This window comes from Alexandromys fortis, unplaced genomic scaffold (assembly GCF_014885135.2).
Source record: "Alexandromys fortis isolate MF-2015 unplaced genomic scaffold, M_Fortis_MF-2015_v1.1 scaffold_80, whole genome shotgun sequence".
In the NCBI taxonomy this organism is placed as follows: Eukaryota; Metazoa; Chordata; class Mammalia; order Rodentia; family Cricetidae; genus Alexandromys; species Alexandromys fortis.
In genome coordinates this window covers 6949370-6971262 of record NW_026068174.1, presented here as the reverse complement: position 1 = coordinate 6971262, position 21893 = coordinate 6949370, and the positions used below count along the sequence as shown (strand labels likewise).

Sequence of the window (21893 nt, the reverse complement as noted above, 5' to 3'; positions counted from 1 at the left end):
TATCTCCTCAGCCCTTTTTATTTCCTTGTGTTGGGAAAGGAACCCAGGGTCTCCATGCTCTACCCGTGAGCTTCAGTCCCAGTCCTTGTTTCTCAACCTCATGCTGTCTGGTGTTCTGAGACAGGGTCTCGCCCTGTAGCCCTGCCTATCTAGGCCAGGCTAGCTTTGAACTCCTGGTAATTCTTCTGCCTCAGCCCCACAAGTGCCGATCACTAACACACACCACTATGCTCAGCAACCAGCCCATTTCTATTACTTAAAAAAAAAAAAATGTACAAAAGACAGTCAGCAGTGCCTGTGCCTTGATACCACTCCAGTTGGTTGACGCCTGCCCTCAACTACCCCAGATGGTTATGGCTTAGGTTGCTCTGTATTTTGGGGGTACAAGATCTTATCATGTAGCCCAGGCTGGCCTGGAACTCAGAGATTTGTCTCTATCTTCCAAGTGCTGGGCTCAAAGGCCTGCACCACCATTTCTGGTCTTAGCTGTAATGTAAATTGTCAAAAAACTGGGTGTGGTAACATGTGGGAGGACTACCATAAACTAAAGGGTACCCTGGCTTGAACATCAAGACCATGTTCCCCAAAACAAGAAACAAACTAGGCAGCAGTACGAGTAGTCTGATGGCTGTGCGTGTGGCTTCCCGTGGGAGATGCTTTGCCTGGTGTCATTTCACTTACTAGTTGTTTAGTTCTGATGTCTGATAGAACAGGACACTCAAATGACACGGCTCAGACAGGCAGGCTCATCTAAAGCCCTAGCACTACACAAGTGTGCTTGTGCGACACTCGTGAGAAAGAGAAAAGCACCTCCGCTTGGGTGCATGCGGCTGTCAGGCAAATCTCAGCAAAGGGCACAAATGGCGTTTGTGCTAGAATGAGCACAGCAAAAAGTAAGATTCCAGCACTTCCAGCTAAATTCTGGCATTCAGCATTTAAGTTACCCTTTCATAACTAGATTTTTCTTTTGTGCCCTCTGTTTGGGGGTGAGGTGAACTGGGTTGAATACCATATGGTACTATATAAATAACAAAAAATAGTTCACAAAAAACTTGTACATCAGATGTAGTGTTGACAGAAAGAACAAGCAAGAAAATTAAGAAAGCAATGACAGAAGTGCCCAGGATTCGTGTTTAACCAGAGGTGGCGTTGTGGAGCCCAGCCCATCTGTGGAGTTCTGCTTCTGCTGTCGGAGGTGTGTGGTCCATGCTGCTACTTCCCACAGCAGGCTAGGAGATCATCACATTGTTACAGAGGGCCCGCTGCAGCCCTGCAGAGAGCTCACTGCAGACCTTGCCTTTCCTCTTCTGCACAAGGCTCTGAAAGGCCTCCTGACAACCTGATCCTCAACTGAAAACCTAAATCCCTGCCCCAAGTTAGATTGATAGGGAGCACAGCCCCACATGCTTGGACTCCAGCAGCTGTAGTCTAGGGCTGTGATTTGGGCTTCCGAGCCACGGGCACCAAGTCCTGGACTTCATACACACACCCGGGTACTCACTCCTGCAAGCCTCTGCATTATTTATAGGCACCTCCGCATGCTCAGCACTGGAGTAAGCCTTGGTGAGAAGACAGGGAGAACTACTCGTGATCACCTACCATGTTCTCAGCACTGTGACTGACACTGTCACACCAGCTCCCGCGTATGATGGTATTACCACACTTCACAGACGGAAACCTGAGCTTCAGGACAGCGGTGACCTGTCTAGTGAGGCCAACCAGCTGCCAGGAGACACAGATTCTGGCTTGTCCTATCCCAAAGCCCATGGTCTTTCCACTTTACCATTTTACTTCTAGAAAGACTATCTTCAATTAACATGAGGACAGTTGGGAGACTTTAGCTTAGTAAAATGTACTCCCGGCTAGGAGTGCAGACATGCAGATAGCTGGGGAGAGGTGGGGTGTGCAGGGGAGGAAGAACTGATGACTCACTGCAACTATGCTCAGAGATAACTCCCAGGGGAAGGCAGGATGACCTGGGACAGACAGTGGAGCACAAAAGGTCTTAAGGAGATAGGCATGTACGTGTACATACGGCTCATCAACAGGGAAGTGATTTTTACTGTTGTCTTGTTCTTTTCAGACAAGGGCTCATGTATTCAGGCTGGCCTTGAACTACGGAGCTGAGGATGACTGTGCACTCCTGATCTTCCTGCTTCCACCTCCCACGTGCTGGTACACACTTCCCAGTGGTGACACCACACCAGACTGGGATGGGGGTGGCCTTATAGAACTTTTCATGGTTTTTGGTTTGAGTGGTACTAGGACTAGAACTTGGGGTGTCATATTGGTTAGGCAATCATTGCTCTACCACTCAGCTATAATACAACTTTTTTTTCGGAAGCTGAGACAGGGTTTCTCTGTGCAGCCCTTGCTGGTTTGGAGATTGATAGGTAGACCAAGCTGGCCTGGAACTCACGAGATCCACCTGCTTCTGCCTCTCAAGTGCTGGGATTAAAGGTTGCACCACCGCCTATTTGTGTGCTGTGTGTGAGTGTTTGTGCCACTGCATATGTGTAGAGGTCTGAGGACAACTTGCAACTCACTTTCGACTATGTGAGTCCCAAGGATCAAACTTCAGCCCTTGGGCTTGGCAGCAAGCTCCTTTAACTGCTGGGCCATCTTTCTATTTATTTATTTATAAACATATTAGCATAAAAAAGGGAACAAATCTGATTATTGTATTTACAGGTGATTACCGTCTTCTTTTAAATATCGGGGGTGGGGGGCTGGAGAGGTGGCTCAGGAGTTAAGGGTATGCACTGCTCTTCCTTCCTGAGGACCCACGGCCAGTTTCCAGTACTCAGGTTGGCCAGCTCACAACCGCACATAACCTAGTTCCAAAAGGATCCAGTGACTCTGGCCTCCACGTGTAATGCGCTCTCTCTCTCTCTCTCTCTCTCTCTCTCTCTCTCTCTCTCTCTCTCTCTCTCTCTCTCTCTCTCTCTCTCTCTCTCTCTCACTCTCTCTCACTCACACACACACACACACACGCACATACACACTCATACATATATCAATCAAAATAAATAAAAATAAGTGTCAGGTGTGGTGGTGCACTTGGGAGGCAGAGGCAGGCGGATCTCTGTGACATAAGAGGCCAGCCTGATCTACACAGTGAGTTCCAGGACAGCCTGAGCTACATGAGACCTCACCTCAAAATAAGTGAATGAATGAATAAATAAATAAATCTGTATTTTCTAATAATAATGAGGGTTATCTGCCTTCATCATAATAAAAATATTTTTCATGAAAAGGAAGATGCATCTTGGTCATATGTGGAAAGTAAGTCGGGAGGGTCCTGGTGGCCATGCTCTGTAGGCCTGCTGACACAGGATACATTTTAATGAGGAGAATGGGAGCAGATCTGAGGCCGGTGCTAGCTGCCTCAAACTGTCTTCAGTTTCCTAAATCAGTGCATGGTCACAATTCTGAAACCTAATAGAAGATACACGCCGGACTAGAAGGAAATTGAACTTACTCTATTTTTTCCTTGCTTTTTCTAAAATTAGTATTAACAGGAAAAGCTAAGTGTGTTTGACCTTGGATAGAAACTTCAATTCTTTCAACCCAGTGATCAGTTCTGGAAAAAACCCTCAAAAACCAGTAAAGAGGGCACCCTTTTAAGGAGGCAGATTATCTCACTTCTAGTTGGAAGACTATAATTGGACATACTGGTTCCTAAGAATCTGTGGAATTTACAGCTAGAGGACAAACTTCTCATGTTTCCACCCAAACTCCCCAAATAACCCCTTCCTAAGAATCAGAGGATGGTTTCCTATTTTTCATGAGAAAGAAAGATGCATCTTGATCATGGTGATTTCTGGTCATGGAACAGCTTTGAAGAGCCATGCATGTTGGGCGTAATATGAAAAACAAACAGATGATGAGCAGGCCAGGACAGTTCCGCCATTTCCAGGAGAGAATACAGCCATACTTAAACACTTGGTCTGGCTACTCAACAAGTATCTTGTTTTATAGGATAGTCATCCCTATGAAAAGCTGGATAAGGATCTAAAAGGAGTTTGAATGCCTGGTGCACTCATGACCAAGGATAAGCCAGAGCCTGGCACATACTCACTATGTATGTTACTTCAGCTACCATCCATCCATCCATCCATCCATCCATCCATCCATCCATCCATCAATCCATCCACCCAACCCATCCATCATCGTTGAGAGTCTCATTAATAGGCCAGGCTGGCCTGGAACTTGATACCTGGCTCAGCCTTTGCAGTGCTGGGATTACCACCTGTAAGATTTCTGCTGACCTGGTCACTCTGTACTTTCTCACCTACCCAGAAGCAGTGTGAAAGCCAGGGTGAAAGTGTGTTCCCAATTCTGACCATTCCCAGTCACTTGCGCTGAGGGGGCTGAGCTATTTAAGCATGGGGGAAGAACCCAGGCCTCATTCTCAGCTGGAGTGAACAGGGGGCTTGTGATCTGCCACCTCCACAGAGATATACAACCTCCTGCTCCACGCAGCTCAGTCATCCCAGTATCATCTCCACTTCTCCACATCCTTTGGTCAAATGGGAATCTTTGGTCCTTATTTCTGGTTCCCCCCTTCTTTGCCTTTGAGGTCACTGCAGTGCACTGCTCTAGAGCAAGGTCTGGCCTATGCATGGCATTCTACAAGAGACAAGACACAGACCTCGAGGTGTTCAAAGATTAAGAGGAAGATGGAGATTAGAAAAGAACTGTGTAATAGAGAGGGAGTTTGGTACTAGAGTATTTTGAGGGAGAAAAACATTTTCTGGCCAAGATAAGAAATGGTGAGATGGTAAGGGACTCAGAATAACTAACACAATGTCAAGAAAGAACAAAGCTGGGGGACCTGCAGCAACCTACTCTAAAATCACTTTAGCAAGCTCAGAACCCAAACAGGGCACAAGGACAGGCTTAACCAAGTCTGCAAAAACCCATGCATCTACGTTGAACTGCTTCCCAGTTCTCTCTGTTTTTCCCTTCCAGTAACAGTAACAGTTCTGGCTGTCCTGGAACTGTTTTGTAGACCAGACTGGCCTCATATTCAGAGATCCACCTGCCTCTGCCTCCTGAGTGCTGGGATTAAAGGCGTGTAGCAACCACCTGGCTTATTCTCATTTTTTAAAAAGATGCACTTATATTTTATGTGTATGCAAGTCCTGCTTGCATATATGTGTACTGCATGTGTGCCTGGTGCCTGGAGCTAGAGTTACAGGTGGTTGTAAGCCCCCAGTGGGGTTCTAGAAACCAAGAGCAGTAAGTGCTTAACTGCTGAGCCACCACTCCAGCCTCTCTTAGGATTTTTTTTTTTTTGGTTTTTCGAGACAGGGTTTCTCTGTGGTTTTGGAGCCTGTCCTAGATGGAACTAGCTCTGTAGACCAGGCTGGTCTTGAACTCACAGAGATCCGCCTGCCTCTGCCTCCCGAGTGCTGGGATTAAAGGCATGCGCCACCACCGCCCGGCCCTCTCTTAGGATTTTTGCAGAGAGTAACAAGAGCACCCAATAAGGGAAACTGTCTCTTGAGCACACGGGTGGGAAAGCTGGATATCTGCATGCAGAGGGATGCAGTGAGTGCTCACCTCACACCACACGCAGAATTAACTCTAACTGGATTGAAGACTTGGACATAAGAGCCTAACCTATAAAGCTGATTTGTCCTTAGGGAATCTATCCTTGTTATGACACTAAGAGCATAAGAACAAGAACAAAGATGATAAATTAGACTTCAGTGATATAAGGACACATTATTCAGGAATGAAAAGTCAGTCCCCAGAATGAGTGAACACAACACAGAGCTGCTATAGGCTCTAAAAGGAACTTTCATCACTTGGGAGGCTGCAGCAGCGGGATAGATAGATTGACACTACCCTGAGCTAACACACACCTTGAATGCCAGCACTCAGGATGCGGAGGCAGGTGGATCTGAGTTTGAGGCCAGCCTGATCTACAGAGTAAGTTCCAGGACAGCCAGGGATACACAGGGAAACCCTGTCTTGAAAAAACAAAACAAAAACCCCCAACCCCCCCAAAAAAAAAAGAAAAAAGAAAATCAAAAGCAAAACACTAAAAAATAAAAGAGAAAGAGAAGATGAAGAACTTCTATAACTCAGTAACAGAAAACCCAAGTTTATAATGGTGACAGTTCAGTTAATATTTCTTTAAGGAGGACACTCAGATTGCCAACCCCAAAGAGATCCCTATTGTCCCTTTATCTCAGTCATCAGGGAAATGCAGTGAGGCCACAAGGAGGTACTTCTTCATACCTACAAGGATGGCCATGATTTTAATAAATGCAAAGTAAATACTGGTGGAAATGTGGGAAGATTAGGAGCTTATACTGTGCTGGTGGGAATGTCAAATTGGCAGACGTGGGAAACCATGAGGCAGGGCCGGGAGCACTTCCTCTCCTAGGTGTGCACGGAAGAGAACTGAGAACATACACTCAGATGTTTACATCATTGTTCACACTAGCTGGAAATAACTCTAACAAGGAAATAATGGAATATCACTCAGTCATTAAAAGGAATGAACTAGAGGCTTGGCCTCTGCAAAGTCTTGAGTTCAAGCCCTAGCATTGCTTTAAAATGGACACTTTAAGGAGTGAACTGTGCTCTGGGATTTGTTCTGGTTAGGGTTTTTTTTTTGTTGTTGTTGTTGGTTTGTTTTGTTTTTGTCAACCTGATTCTAGGTTCCTACCTTGAGTTCCTGTCCTGACTTCCTTCGGTAATGGAGTATGACAGGATTACACCGTAACTTTACATGGGGGACAGATAGTCAACAGAAACCTTAACTAAGACAGGAATTACCGTAACTTTTACAAGGGGGACAGATAGTCAACAGAATTCTTAACTAAGACAGGAATTACACTGTAACTTTTACAAGGGGGACAGATAATCAAGCTCGCTCTTAAAAAGGTCGCACTTTTTTTTTTTTTTGATAGACCACGATGGGAAGAGAATTCTACACAAAAAGGTCAGAGGGAGGGAGGGCAAGGAAACCACCAGAAGGCAGAGCACACTCAGGCTAGTGGGACCGGCTGGGACCTGGGGTGCACGGTGTTTGCACAGGAGCAGTACCAACTGTGCAGTCAAGAGATCCGAGGTACTGACAGGAAATATGGCAACTAAGGAGGATCTAGAGCTTGCTTTGGCCTCCCAGGACAATGGAGCTGCTGGGCTCCAGCCACCTTGTCAAGGAGCTTCAGTCCCTCTCCTCAGAGCCAGCCCTGGGTTCCGCTACCGGAAGCCCACTCCACACTGTCCTCACTATTTATGAAATACATCTATTTATTCGACTGTTATTTTGAGTTTTCTCCCACACAGCATAAACTTGAAAACAGCCTTGCTTGAATCCAGAGTATTCTGCAACTTCGTAGGGCAGTGAGTGGGATTGGTAATTTTTGACAAAAACGACTTTCCTAACTTAAGAAGCTTTGCTTCCCACTGCAGTCCTGTTGGGAACAGCCTCCTCATCACACACTCCCTCAGGAGAACCGGACCAGGTCACATCCCCCGTCGGTTTCTCATGCTGACTGCTGGATTCTGCCTTTCTCCTCTCACCCCCACCACAGTTCTCTGCACACTCTGCCCACATCTCCTGCCTCCGCCCACCAGATGAAACACCTGGAGACAATGCCTAGGCCTTTCCCAGACTTGTGCTAGGCAGAGTCCAAGCTGGACTAGTCAGCCAGCAGCAAACAATGATGGAATCAGAGGGAGAAATAATCACCATCACAAAGGTTTGGAGAAATTCTAGAAGAAACTCCATGAAACAGGAGTGCATACCGAGGTAGCCCGCGACCACTGCCATGTTTAATCACATGGATCTCATTTTACTAGAACTCCAGAAGACTCTGACAAAAAGGAATGGCCTTCCAACTGCTATGCTCCCAAACCTAGGATTTTCCTATGATATAAACACAAGATTCTGGAGGTCTGGCTATATTTGCTGGTGTGCATCTAGGGAGAAATGGATGGTGAGGAAGGGGAACTTGAGGGCAGTCTGCCTAATGAACTGACAGTTCATATAAGCAACACCTGCAGTGTTAAACCCATTCCATGTGTTATTTTACTGAGGAAAAAAAAAAAAGATTCCACTCTTCCTTTGGTCAGTGTGAAAATCTTTTGGCAGCTGCGTTCCAGGCTGCGGTGTGTGGCAGTTCAGGAGATGGCAGCTGGAACGGATCAAACTCAGGATGCGTAGAGTGTTTGCCAGCAGTGAGGGACTAGCCAGAGCCCAGGAAACGAATCCTCACAGCCTGCTTCTTTAAGAGAACAGCCTAGCCTCCAGCTGCCTGCTTACAGTGTGTGGCTGGGGATCCCGGCTGGGCACAGGACTGGCCTTGGGAACAGGAGCTTTGGATCATCAGCTGCTTCATAACTTCCTACTTCACTCCTTAAACCCTAAAGCCAAAGTTTTGGTTTTAATCCTAGCTTTGTTAAATAGTTATAATCTACTATAAAACCAAACTCAGACCAAATGTCTGCTTCCTGAGGCACGGCATTCCTCTTGTCAAGAGGGAGGAACCAAGGCTTTCTGAGCACTTGACTGGCACCACCAGGCACTCATTGCTGTCCAGTCTCACAGCTCTGGGAGGCAGCCAGCCAGATGCATTTCACATAGAGGAGACGGGCCTGCACAGGCTAAGTCATGTGTGCAGTGCTCTCAGAAGAAACCAGAGAATGCAGGGCTGTCTGACCCCAGTGTCAAGGTTCCTCCCACTGCCCTCTGTCATAAATCCTGCCTAGTTTTCCCCAGACAAGTGAGTCTTCCAGGAGCCCATGACTAGATAAATGTTGGCAAGCTTTTTCTGAACAGGGTCAGCTAGTCAGTGTTTTTGCCTTGTGGGCTATAAGGTCTCTTTCTAACCACTAATTTCTAGTCACAGCACAGAGACAGCCATAGAGGGTGCATAAGGGGACAAACATGGCTATGTTCCACTAAGACTTGCAGGAACAAGTGGTGGGCCACATTTGGCTGCAGGCTATGGTTTGTTATCCCTTGCTCTACAAGGCTTGCTGGGCTTAAAAGTCAACAAAGAACTGCCTACTTTCTATTTAATCAATAAACATAAAGGCTCCAATATGGTCTAGACATGTAGGGGATACTCTTGTTCTTTGTTGAGACAGGGTCTTCCTGTGTAGTACAGGCAGGCCTTGAACTTGAAATCCTCTTGCCTCAGCCTTCTAAATCCTGAGGTTATACACAGAGCCATCACGTTCCTCAGGAATCTACACTCTGGGGAAGAAAAGACGGGCAAACAAAACCCCAAAAAGCAGTACGTGGTGAGCATGAAAGGGCCATAGGTCTGAGGGTACATTAAAACCAGAGCCCACTATGTGATCAAATTAATCTAATCGCCAAAGCTCAGGAAAAGCCAGAACCTCTCAGTGGGCAGGATGAAGCAAAGAGTCAAGAGTCAGCACTGCAGAGCTCAGCAAACTGCTTATCCAGCAAGAGTACGGACAGGTTTCAGCAGGAGCTAGATGCTGACCCAAGAACCCATCCCCTTCAGACTCACCCCATCCCCACCCCTCAGAAGGGTCAGCAACAGCCCCAGGTGCCTAGCGGGAACTCTGGGAGGTCTCCCCATCCCCTCAGCTGACACTAAGCAGGGTCGGAAACACATAAGGAATGGCACATCGTCACTCTGGTAGGACGCCAGCTCCTACGACCTCACCTTGCTCATGGCAATCAGGGCAGGGTCGCAGGCTGCATCCAGATCCTGAACCAACAACTGGATGCTGCTGGAGATGACACTGCAAAGAAAGAGACGCTGCGGTCACTGCTCCAGAAAGGGACGGGATGGTGGCTATGGGCCTCTTCAGGTGCTTTTGGCTTGTGTGCAAAACTGAAATTTGTCATTTCTTTATGAAATCTTGGGTTTTAATCACTGACAATGAAGAACTGGCTCTTTTTGTCCTGTTCTTATTTGTGTGTGTCTTATCCAGTTAAAACCCAAACTTCCATGGCTACTCCCATAATTGCTAACCCCAGAGTATCTTCAAGGTCTCCTCCAAAAGCATCTGTGTTAAAAACTTATTTAAGTAGAATGAGGAGGAGGAAGAGGAGGGAGATCAGGGTACTGCTCCTCACGGCTGGTAGAGAATGCCTGGGGAACGCTTAGATTCTGTAGGGACTAAAGCACACACCGCCTTTGGAAAAGGAAGGTTGGCCTGGAGTAAGCTCCTGGAAGGTACGTACGTGCTGAATGTGTCCATTTCTCCAGTGAGATTAATTCGTTCAGTCAGACTCACATCCACTTTTTCTTTGAGTTTTTCTTCTAGCTGTTAGGAAAGCGATAAAGCAGAAGCATGTTTAATGATTATACAAAGGTGTTCCATACACTAACTGAGGCTCAAAGGGGATGAGCCAGACAGGTCCAGACACAACATGAGACACATTTCCTTCTCATCAGGGTGTGAGGGAAGTCCCACCACCCTCACTTCACAGACGAGGACTGCAGTAGCCCTCCCAGCAGGTGGTAGAGCCAAAATCAGCTTCCGAGGACCCAGCCCCTTAGGCAGTACACTGGGCTTACTTCTAACCACATAGCAATAGATCATGAGGTTCGTCCTCCACAGGCTCATGCTTGGAGTGTTCGCTCCTAGTGGTGGTGCTATTCTGGAGGCTGTGACGCCTTCATGAGATGGAGTCTAGATCTCGGAAGCTGGGTGAGTGAGGGCTTTTCAAAGTTACAGGAAAGCACTGCTTCCCGGCCGGCCGCTAGCATGCAGGAAGCCTCTGCTCATGACCTCCCAGGCAGGAGCACTGGGCTCCTCCCCATAGTGCCAGACTGCCATCACCTTTTCTGCCTTTGTTGTGTCTGTGAGAACTAACAAGTATGGTCTCCCTGAGTGCCCCATGAGCCTTAGTCTCACTCACTAGTGTCAGGAACTTCTACTCTGAGTGACAGTAAAATCAGCGAACCTTTGCCAAGTGTTTCTGTGGTCACTAGCTTGCCAAGGTCCCAGATGTCTCAAGCGGTGGATTGGAAATACAGCTTCACCTTGGTCAGCTTAGGGCACAGGGTAGGATCACTGACATACTCCTGAGTCTTGGAGAAAAAGACAATTGGCCAGGGTCTGGAAGGACCTAAACATGCCCTGGGAATTGATAAATCAATCACACTCAGTCTAAGATGAATGCGCTACATTAAAATGTAGGTGCTCGTAGAGGACCGGACAGATGGTTCAGTTCCCTGCACCTGCACGGTGGCTCACCACAACCTGTAACTATGGCTTAAGGGAATCCATCACCCTCTTCTGACCTTCATGGGCACTGGACAAATGTAGTGCACATAAATCACATAGGCATGCACACACACACGTATTAAAAAACTTAAAAACAAAATTATTCTTAAAATGTGTGCAAATGAGGGTGACCTTTTTAGAAGGCAATTTATAAACTGCTTCTGGTAATTTCATTTAGGAATGTATTTTTTTGAAATCATGAGAATAATCATGAGTCCTTGCAGAGCTATGCAAGGACTCTAGGCAGCATTAATTCCACCACCACTTACGGAACCTGCTTTGTGCCAGGCTGTTTAAAGGGGTGAGGGGCCATTCAAAGAACTCAAAGGGTCAGATCCTGTATCTGTAAAGTTCTATCCAGAAGGGGTTTTTATTACTGGAAACCAGGGAGCAGTCTACACAGACACCGGTGAGGGAGGACGAGACAGCACGGCATGCTCCAGTGGCCCTACCATTTCATTACAGATAAATGCTAACTTTAAGCACGACATGGGTCTTGTCTACCTTTCTGGTTTCATTTTGCTACTCCTGCCTTGCCTATGGCATTTGCAGTTTCAGGGTCTTTGTCTCTCAGGGCCTTCACACTCCATACGTCCTCCCTCTAAAATGCCCCTGCTCATCCTCCTGACCAGACTCCCATTTCCTTGCCCTTCCAACTCCTCTCTTGGCATCTGCTTCTTCTTCTCCCCCACTTAACACAAAATGGCAGTGAAACCCTGGCTTGCCTGCTTGCTTTCTGCTTTCCATCAGTCTGAGTCTCCTGAGAGACAGACGCCTGTCCTCACTATGCCGTGACCCGTGGAAGCGCCTGCTATGGGAAGTGTCTAGTGAAGTGCGCTTGAAGCTCAGGGAGACCCTGAACTTCCGAGTCTCCTCTTCCACTCCCAAAGACGGGGATTTCAATTCAAGTGTGCACCACCACACCCAGTTTATGTGGAGCGAGGGATGAAAGCCAGGGCTGCACACACGCTAGGCAAGGCCTGGACCAACTGTGTTGCATCCCTAGCCACCCTACCCCCTCACCCTGGAACTAAGCACTTCTCCAGGAATCTCTGCTTCTTCTAAAGGAACACGGCATTCAGACATCTCATAGGTGACTAAGAATGCATATGCTTTTATAATCAGTAAGATGATTTTCATTAAATTAAAAAAATGGCTATACAAGTCATCAAAATGTTCTTTGATTTATTCATACTTCTAAAATACCTAAGAATCTGTTCTAGAAACACAATATAAAACTTGTAAGATGCTATATTCAGAAGGATGATTTTGTAAGATTATTTAAAGCAGCAAAACTTTAAAGCAGTATAAATAAATACCAGGGCTATTATTAAATATCTACTAATCCTTTAATGGAATATTATATAACCATAAGTAATAATAATAAAAATAGTTTAGTAACAGGAGAATGCTAAGACACTAACACTAACAAGAGGATGTACAAGTGAACTAAGTTAACTGCATACAAAACTATGTTTATAAAATAACTCAAGCTGCCGGTTTGGTGTGTGTATGCTTATGAAGAGAATTTATTACGTATTTTAAGCAAAGTGCTTAAGAAGAAAGTGAGACAGACACAGCTGAGAATGTGGGCCAGGTTTTAAAGGAGTCCTAAGTGCCGTGTTTTGTTTTATGCTACTTTGGTCACTTTACTTTTAAGATTCTGTATTAAAAGTCTGGCATGGTGGCACATGCCTTTAATCCCAGCACTGGGAAGCAAAGGCAGATGGGTCTCTCTGAGTTCTAGACCAGCCTGGTCTACACACTGAGACCTTGTCTCAATCACAGAAACATTATATGTCTTTCTCACACACTTTAAATGCCTATGTTCGGGATGAGGTGTGTGTGTGTGTGTGTGTGTGTGTGTGTGTGTGTTCGTGCGTGTGCATGCATGTACTTCTGGCTCCAAGGCCAAAGTGGTCCTCAAGTATGTATATGTGACCATGCCCCAAAGCAGAGCGTGCTACTACAGCCTTGGTCTTGGCATCTGGGCCCAGTTTTCTGACTCTCAAGGAAGCAGCTGGACACTTCCTGTGTTCACACCCTGGCACATAGGGGTCCAAGCTGTCATGTCTGAACTGTCCCTTGTGACTGACTTCTTAAATGCTTAGGAAATAAGCATCAACATCAGGAAGAGCAAGAATCTCTCTCCATGGTCACTTTCTTGCTCTTAGCCTCAGGGGGACCCCTGGTCAAATGGGGGAAAAAAGAGTCTCTAATCCTATGGCAGGCTGAGTGGCCAGTTGCTCCTCCTCCTGCAAGCTGGTAAACAGCCTCCAGCGGCTCCAGCAGAGGCCCCACCCTTTCTGCTTCACAGGCTACATCTCAAACATTGGTTGTTACGGTGGACAGAGAACACTAGAAAATGTCAGGAGACACATAAAATCCTGAAGGACTTTGCTTATTAACACGCTAAGAATGGAGCCACTGGGAAACTCACCCACCAAAGGAGTTTATTGCTCTCTTCTCATTATGGACACTGCACTACTGACCTACTTTTAAGAGGTCCTGCCTGGCTGGTGGCTTACATAACTTGAGGGTGTGGGCTGGCCATACTTCTCCTGCTAGATGGCTGCCGGGGCATCTCTGACTACATGGTGATTGTCTTCCTGTGAGGTCAACCGGCCTGCTGCAGGTCAATTCAGTGGAGCTTAGTGGCGCTCTCCACCAGTTCCAGGTCCAGCTGAGAGCTCCAGGAAGGCAGCCTGCTCAGCTGGGGGCTCACCTGCTGGGTGGTGGCCAGACAGTACTCGGCTGTGCTGAGGATGCTGCAGATGAGGCAGAGCTCCTCCAGAGTGAACCTGGCCACTTCGGAGCCCTCCTTCTCTTTGAGGAGGCTGCTGATGGTCAGCCCCCCACTGCTGCTGTTGGTCCTGAGGAAAAGGACAGGAACTAGTCAGGCTGCAGCTGCTAATTCACTTCCTGAAGCTGTGTATTTTATGGCAAAGAAGAAAGGGGAGGAAAGGCTGGCTACAGTACAAATGAATCGACATACAATGGGCCCCTCTGCTCCAGCCCTTACCTTGACTGTCATCTGTTAAGACCCTCTCACCACAGGAACAGGAAGAGACACGCCAAGAGAAAGGCGGTGGTGAGCAGTCCTCACCTGGGATGGCCCCATTCTCACCAAGGACGCTGTTCAGCCCAGTGCCTTGTTGAGATTCTCTGAGTGCAGCTATCAGGGGTGGGGGGGCATCTGCAGCACGAAAGCTGCTTCCCACCCATCTTTCTCAGGTGAGACGTGTACATGTGGAGCAGCTCATATGTGAACAAGCAGAGGAAGACAGTCAGACAGTACACACGTGTGTCCGTGCACACCGGCTGGGAGCAAAGGTGGACAGTGGGTGTACTCCTCTATCTTTCTGTGTCTCGTTTTGGGATACGACCTCTCATTAAACTTGGAGCTCGCCAGAGTTGGCCTGACCTGCTGCCGTTGAGGCCCTGGACTCCTAGTTTAATGATTACAAGTGGGTGTTGTAAAATCCAGCTTTCATGTGCGTCCTGGGGATCTGAACTCGGGTCCTCATGCTTGTGAAGGAGACACTTTACCCACTCAGCCTTCTCCTCAGCCCCAATCCATCCCTATTTTTAAACATAAGACTGCACACAGCATCAGAGGCTGTGGAGATAATGGGGGGGGGCTTGTCCATCTGGAACTCAAGGCATGGACACACTGAGCAGGCTAGAGCGACACTCCTCTCTATTGAGTAATATTCTTTCTGTGTTGAGCCCATGTGCATGTGTTCATGCATATAATAGGCCCAACTCAGTGATGCACTGTGACCTTCACTGGTGGACAGGGAACACGCCTGCTGACAGTCATGGTCAGCTGTGGACTGTCATTAAAGAAGACAGCAGTGCGTCAGGCCCCTGGGAGCCCAGAAGGAGTGTTTTCCTCCTCGACATTCTTAGTGGCTCAGTAAACAAGCCCAGGGTGGCTTTCCTTAAAGATTCCCATATTTAGGGATGTTAGAGTCTCGCTTGCCTGCTGAGAGTGAGGGGAAAAGGACTCACTTAGGCAGATTGCCAGAGAGGATTTTCCAGGCGTATTCTCGGAGGTACTTCTGGAATATGGTAGTCAGGGCGATCATGGGCTCGCCTGTGCTGAGCTGTGAGCACTGCACCATGCACTTCTTGTAGTAGACAAAGAGGTCAGCACAGCTGGGGAGTACAGCACCCCCTTCGTCAGTGTTCGGTTTCGGTGGACCCTGGGCTTTGAAGTCTGTTACAAACCGGTCTATCAGCTCGCTGAGGTTTCTGGAAGAGCAGAAATGCTGTTTCACACGGAGAGATCAGGCAGGGGTGCTGTCTGCAGTGGACATAAGCACTTCCCACAAGTGCTACTCACACTTACAAGTGGGTGCATTTTATCCATGTCGCTACTCACCTCCCTGCTTAAAAGAAATGGCAGCAATAACGTCTGACATTTGTACCCTGCTTTGTTCCAAGGCATCTATCTCATCAGCATGTCTGACCCCAGGTCCCCTGAGAGACAGAGCACTCCTGCTCCTCTAGGTGAGAAAATCGACACCTGACACTGTCCACCCCAGAATGCTGAGCACCAGCAGCCTTTCCCACACGACAGCCCTAAACACTAACGACGGTGACCACTTCCTAAACACTGTGGTGGCCCAGCAGTCATGGCTGTGCTGTATAATCAATCATGTCATGTTAATATCAAATAATCAAGTTTCCAACAGTAACCTTCAGAGGCACCAATTTTATATTCCCCCTTCTCCAAAAGCCAGGTGCAGAAAAGTTAAGCACCTTGTCCAGGACAAGCATGGGAACCAGGATGCAAACCCCAGCAGCCTGGACCCAAGCGTCATGCTTTTCACCAGCCTCTACAAAGGTTCTGATGGCAGCAAAGATGTGGACATTGCCTGCCATGATGGTTGGAAGTCCCAGAATCCTTGAGTCCAAACAAGTCCTTCCTTCCTAGGGTGTTTCTGTTAAATATCTTCTCACAATAGCAAGAAAAGTGAGAAGAAAAGCGTGGTCTAACTCAGAGCTTGTTTTTAGTCTTTTGAGAAAGAATCCTTCCTATGTGAGAAACTTAGCATTTATCGGGCTGTTTCATAGAACTTATTTATTTTTTTAAATGTTATTTCCTTTCATACTTTACACGATTATTGATATAAAGGCTAATACTTCATATGTTTATCATATAGAGAGAAACCTTGATAATCTCATAAATTCTAATAACTTTAGTGAGTTTGTGAACCTAAATGTGTCCAAGGACAAATGCCTGAATAAAGATGTTGTTTAAAGACCAAATGCCTTCCTTAAGAAGAACAGGTTTTTTCTTATAACTTTCAGAATCAGAGATGCAAAAATATCTTGGAACAAGAGTGGCTGGGAACAGCTCTAGGCCTGGTCATGGTGGAGATGGCGGCTGTGGTCTGTCTCCACTTTCCCAGGCAAACATCCCTCAGTTTGCCCCAGTCACCCTGAGTCACCGGGAACTGGAATCTAGCAGGGCCATAACCACTGTCGTCTGCACAGCTGTGCTGTGTGGACAATGGGAGGCCCCATTCTTGACATGCAGCACCTTGTTAACTTGCTGGCTAAGGCTATAAGAATCCAGCTGTGTTTTAAAACTATATTTATACAATAAGAAGAAAAAGGCAAGAACCACACACAGCATTGATTAGCAGGGGTAGGAAACAATTGACATTTACTCCAATGCTTTTGTTAGTCGAAGTTTATGACATCCAGATGTGGCTGCTTCACCCAGGCGAGGTCTCTGCCTATGGTAAGAAGGGCCTCTTTTGTTGACCTTGGGAAGTCCTGGCCACCTCCCCCACTCCGCACAAACTCTTCTTGCCCTACTTTCCCATGGACCTTCACAACTCTCCTGCAGGGCAGGCCTCTGTGCCAGCCAGGTGCCTAGGCCAGTCACTCTGTGGCCCCCTTTTTTTGGCCTTTACCTGTTACCTCCTGGCCAAAGCACCTTCCTCTTGATTCCTAGTCCCAGGCTTCACTGCACAACTCAAACTAATACCTGCTCCCTCAACTGGAACTGTCATCACCAGCCACTCACTGCTACATGATTTGTTTTTGGTTTGTCTACCTATTTTGAGAAGGGGTCTACTCTATAGCCCAGGCTGTCTTTGAACTTATGACTTTCTTTTTGTATTAGCCTCCTGAGTGTTGGATTATAGTGTATGCTATACAACTGGGTCTTACTATTTTTTTTTCCAGGTAGAGTTGAAACTTGTGAACACCTTGCCTCAGTCTCCCCAGGGCTGGAATGACATGTATGTGTGACTTGAGTTAACACTTCATCATGGTGTGTGATGTGCTGGGGACAGTACTCCAGGCACCTGGTGTAGAGACAGCTACAGCATTATAGCAGGAAGGCCTCATCCTCTGTGTCCACTACTAGGTCTCCCTTTGGGGGTGTATTTGTTCATGCGCCCTCAGCCTTCTGTGCAGGCTGGTGTGTCAGGCTAACCCTCATGTCAGTACTCAATGCATGCTTAGTTGATCATCCTCCGCTTCTGTTCCTAGAGATGGGAACAAAGTGGGGAAGAAGCAGAGATGGACAGGGACTGGGGCAATGGAGGAGGAGGTAAAATGTGGGTAAGAATGCACTAGAGTCTGCTGAGGAGTCTAATCTGCACACAGACGCTGCCGACTGCAGCAGGTGGGATTCTGCAGTGATGTATTAACTGCTCATCGTCCCTTAGCACCATCACTATCCACACCCACTTCCTATTTCAGAGTCAACCTGATAGTAAGATCACAGTTGATTATGACCACACAGCATAGAGAAATTGTTCACAAAAAACCCTCTAAGGCTCTACCAAGTTACTTTTGACATTGTTCTCCATTGCAGACGAGAAAGGAGCCTGGTGAGGACGCTTCCCTGTGCTCTCTTCTCCATCCTCTGCATCACGTGCACCCATGCGTTGTAAGACACGAGATAGTGAGCTTCGCAGAGGAGGAGCAGACGGTGCCCCAGTGGGAACCTGTGGGGTCACTGCCCAACCAAATACTAACCACACACTCACTGTATGCAAGGCTCGAGGGCTGTAAATTTAACTTCAAAAAGGTTATCACTGCTTCCAGACATTTTGGCAAGATCTTCGTGCAGAATTAATGGAGAAACGGATTTGTTGCACAATGATTTATACACTTGGAACCACAAGGGAATCTTTTTTTAACCCCAAAGTAAGTACAATCAAGTAAGAGTTTACAAATGATCAAGTTCTGATCAGGAGGCTGTGGAGAACTGAGAATCCCTGAATGCTTAGAATATTCATATTTCAAGACAGTGAGAAAATGCTGTCAGAGCAGGCTGCAGAGAAAGTCTGCTGCAGAGAAAGACTGCACCAGGTTCAGGGAGAGAAAAAGAGTACGCAGTCAGAGGTGAGACACAGAATCAGAAGGACTGGGAGGTCATTCTCGGCTACACAAGGTGAGGCCAGCCTGGGCTACATGAGAGTCTCCCCAGAAGCCATAAACAAAGGAATACAGACAACACGTGAGGGAGAAGATGTGAGGGAGAGAAAGAACTTGGCTGAGGATGGAGATGCAAAGAAAAATGTCTAACCTTGAGTGTGGCAGCAACATTCCTCTAAATTCTCGCTGCAATCCCCTCAGAGATTTATCTTCTTTTGAGATTTTATTCATTTTATGTGAATGAGTGCCTGCATATATGTCTGTGCAGCATGTGCATGCAGTACCTGAAAAGGCCAGAAGAGGGTGCTGGACCCCTGGGATTATTGTGACAGAGGTAAGCCCCCATGTGAGTGTAGCCAATACATAACTGCTGAGCCAACTCTCCAGCCCTCGTATCTATAATGCTGCACAACACACACTTTTTGTCCTCTTTTCATTTTGGTCTTTTTCTCCTTATAAAATGTGTTATAAATACAATCTCATTTATTCCTCCCAAAAGCTTTAAATCAGAGATGTTATTATCATTGTTTTAAAGGTGAAGAAACCAAGGTTAGTGCCTTTGCCAAAGGTCATAGATTTATTGGTGCTGACTTGAATCCTGGTGTTCCACTACCTCACACTTTGACCTCTGGTCCCTGGAGCGCTAAACATCTAGATACTTGCCATACTGCTATTCCTGACTCCCTAGCTGAGAGAAGCATCATGGATATGTTGTTTCTTCTTGCCTCTTCTCTGCAGCTTGAGCTTTGTCCCCAAGAACTGGGTGAGCTTTTGAGGCTTCACGTTGAGAACACTGTTGGAAGTTCTGCTGATTAAGTTAAAAACGCACGAGGAGTAAAGCATATTGCAGGGTGGCATCAGTGTGGGAAGGATTAAGCCAATGGGGGAGAAACAATCATTCATGGCAGACTGGGCTTAGCATGGTACTGCTGATGGATCTGCAGTGAGCATCAGAAATAGGAAGTCAGACTGAAAAGCAACTTAGCAGTAGCACTGGGGGGAGGTGGCCCAGGAGCCCCACAGATTCAGCACATGCGCTCTCAGGGCTGCACCCACTAACAAGCACCCTTTCACTTCTATTGGCCTGGAGCTATGGACTTGGCTCTGGGGTGAGCAGTGGCTTGGAAGGAAACAGAAATGGGCCATAGATGAAGAAATGGAGGACGCTAGTAAATGTAGCAAGGATGCCAGGAGCCAAGCATATTTTCACTATTGTGTTATTGAAGCAGCCATCAGCATGGGAACTCCTGTGGGGTTAGGTTAGAATGGAGCTGTTGGCATGAACACAGGCTTTAGTGTACAGTGGTGTGTGGATGCATAAATGTTCATGCAGACACACGTTTCCTAGTTGTCTCGGATGAGTGCCTGTGAGCAATGGCACCAGCAGCACTCAGCTCAGTCACTCTAGAGTTTGGTGTCTGCAGTAGCTCCATACAGAGGAAATGGGGAGCCTGGCTGCAAGCATTAACTCTAGGGCTGGACTTGGAACACAAGATAAGCCTGGTGAGCCGGGCGGTGGTGGCGCATGCCTTTAATCCCAGCACTTGGGAGGCAGAGGCAGGCGGATCTTTGTGAGTTCGAGACCAGCCTGGTCTACAAGAGCTAGTTCCAGGACGGGCTCCAAAACCACAGAGAAACCCTGTTTTGAGAAACAAAAAAAAAAAAAAAAGATAAGCCTGGTGCATTTTACTGTGCTAGAAAGAAAGGGGCATGCTCAGGAAATGATAGTGGCACATAAAAAGATGAAGGGCCAGCTCAAGAGGCTCACACTGGTCCTATCACAGGTAACCTGAGCATTAAAACAACAAATCCTAGAGAGAAAAAGGGCCATAGTGGGAAAACTGGCAGGAGCCCAGTAAGGCCTGGACACTGGTAATAGTAGTGTATCAATTTTTAACTTCCAGACTTTGTTGTTTAGGTTTTGAGACAGGACTTTGCATGTAGCCCAGGCTGCCTGGAACTTATGATCCTCCTGTCTCAGCACCTGAGTGATGGATCATAAGAACCTGCCATCATACAAATCACATGCTAGTTTTGATAACTTTGCTATGGCTATGTAAAACGTTAATATTAAAGAGCGTGTAGGGTATGAAATATGGGAAATCTACATAATCTTTCTAAAGGTATAAATTAATTCTAATATAAAAAAAATGGGTGGGAGATAATCCATTGAATAAAATCAAAATTTGTGGCCATGTTTATATATTCTCTCTCTCCCCCCACACATAAAATTTATGACATATATAAAATTTATATATATAAAATATAAAATTTATGACATATAAAATCAGGATAAAAGCGTTTGCCTGCATGGTGGCATACTCCTTATGCTCCTTTTATCCCAGCACTCGGGAGACAAGAGGCAGAGGCCAGGGAGGCCCTGCCTTAGGGAAGAAAAAAAAAGAAGTAAAACCTTTTTATTTAGAGTAGAATACCAGCTGAGAGGTGAAGGTGCATACCTTTAATCCCAGTACTTAGGAAGGTTGGCAGGCTTCACCTTAGCCAACAGAGTCTGCACCAGCCCCTGACCGACATCGAGAAGGATGTTTTTTTGATTTTGTTGTTTGGGGACATGGTCACATCACAGCTCAGGCTGGCTCTGAACTTGAAACTGTCCTACCTTCACCACCTAAGTGATGGATTATAATGTGTGCTATGACGCTAGCTCATAACGTGGGTTTCAGAAAGACAATACACTAATGGATAGGGTGTGTGTATTTCCAGTAGTCAGAGAGCTGAGGTGGGAGGATTGCTTGCTTGATCCCAGTTGCAGCCTGGGCAACATAGAAACTGTTTCAAAAGAGGGCATGTGGGAGGCAGCATCAGGCAAATGGAAACTGGTGGCATCTCACAAGGCATCTGAAACATCCGATCAACCCTTTAGGTCAGAAAGACTAAGAGAAAATAAGGAAGCAGGATTAAAGGAGACTCCAGAGAGCACAGCTAATTGTGCAATTATTGGGTCCTGGACCAGAAAAATGATCAATCTTACTTTCTGATTTTGATAATTATGTTTACATTATGATGTCCATGGGCTTGGGGAAGGTTACTGGAAAATTTTTGTGTTTTTTTTTTTTTAAAGCTTTTTTGACAGCCAAAATTACCTCACAATGAAAAGCCAAATTATAACTGAAAGTATATACTTCAGGGACTAGACTTTCTTACAATGTCTGGGTGCCTGACACTCAGTGCTCAAAAGCTTAGCACCCAGATGGGGGTGGCGGTGAGAGGTGTTCAGATCCACA

The 21893-nt window shown here is 46.6% G+C and overlaps 1 protein-coding gene across 4 annotated transcripts in view; it reads right to left on the bottom strand.

Moving 5' to 3' along the window:
- The window catches only part of Vps53 (VPS53 subunit of GARP complex), a 128596-nt gene that overhangs the window by 20598 nt on the left and 86105 nt on the right, over nucleotides 1–21893 (bottom strand). For all 4 annotated transcript variants that reach the window (XM_050128799.1, XM_050128795.1, XM_050128798.1 and 1 more), the window contains 4 exons: nucleotides 15256–15498; nucleotides 13967–14114; nucleotides 10193–10275; nucleotides 9669–9747 (listed from right to left, as the gene is read on the bottom strand). In XM_050128799.1, coding sequence (XP_049984756.1) covers nucleotides 9669–9747; nucleotides 10193–10275; nucleotides 13967–14114; nucleotides 15256–15498 — 553 coding nt within the window. The remainder of the gene's footprint in view (nucleotides 1–9668; nucleotides 9748–10192; nucleotides 10276–13966; nucleotides 14115–15255; nucleotides 15499–21893) is intronic.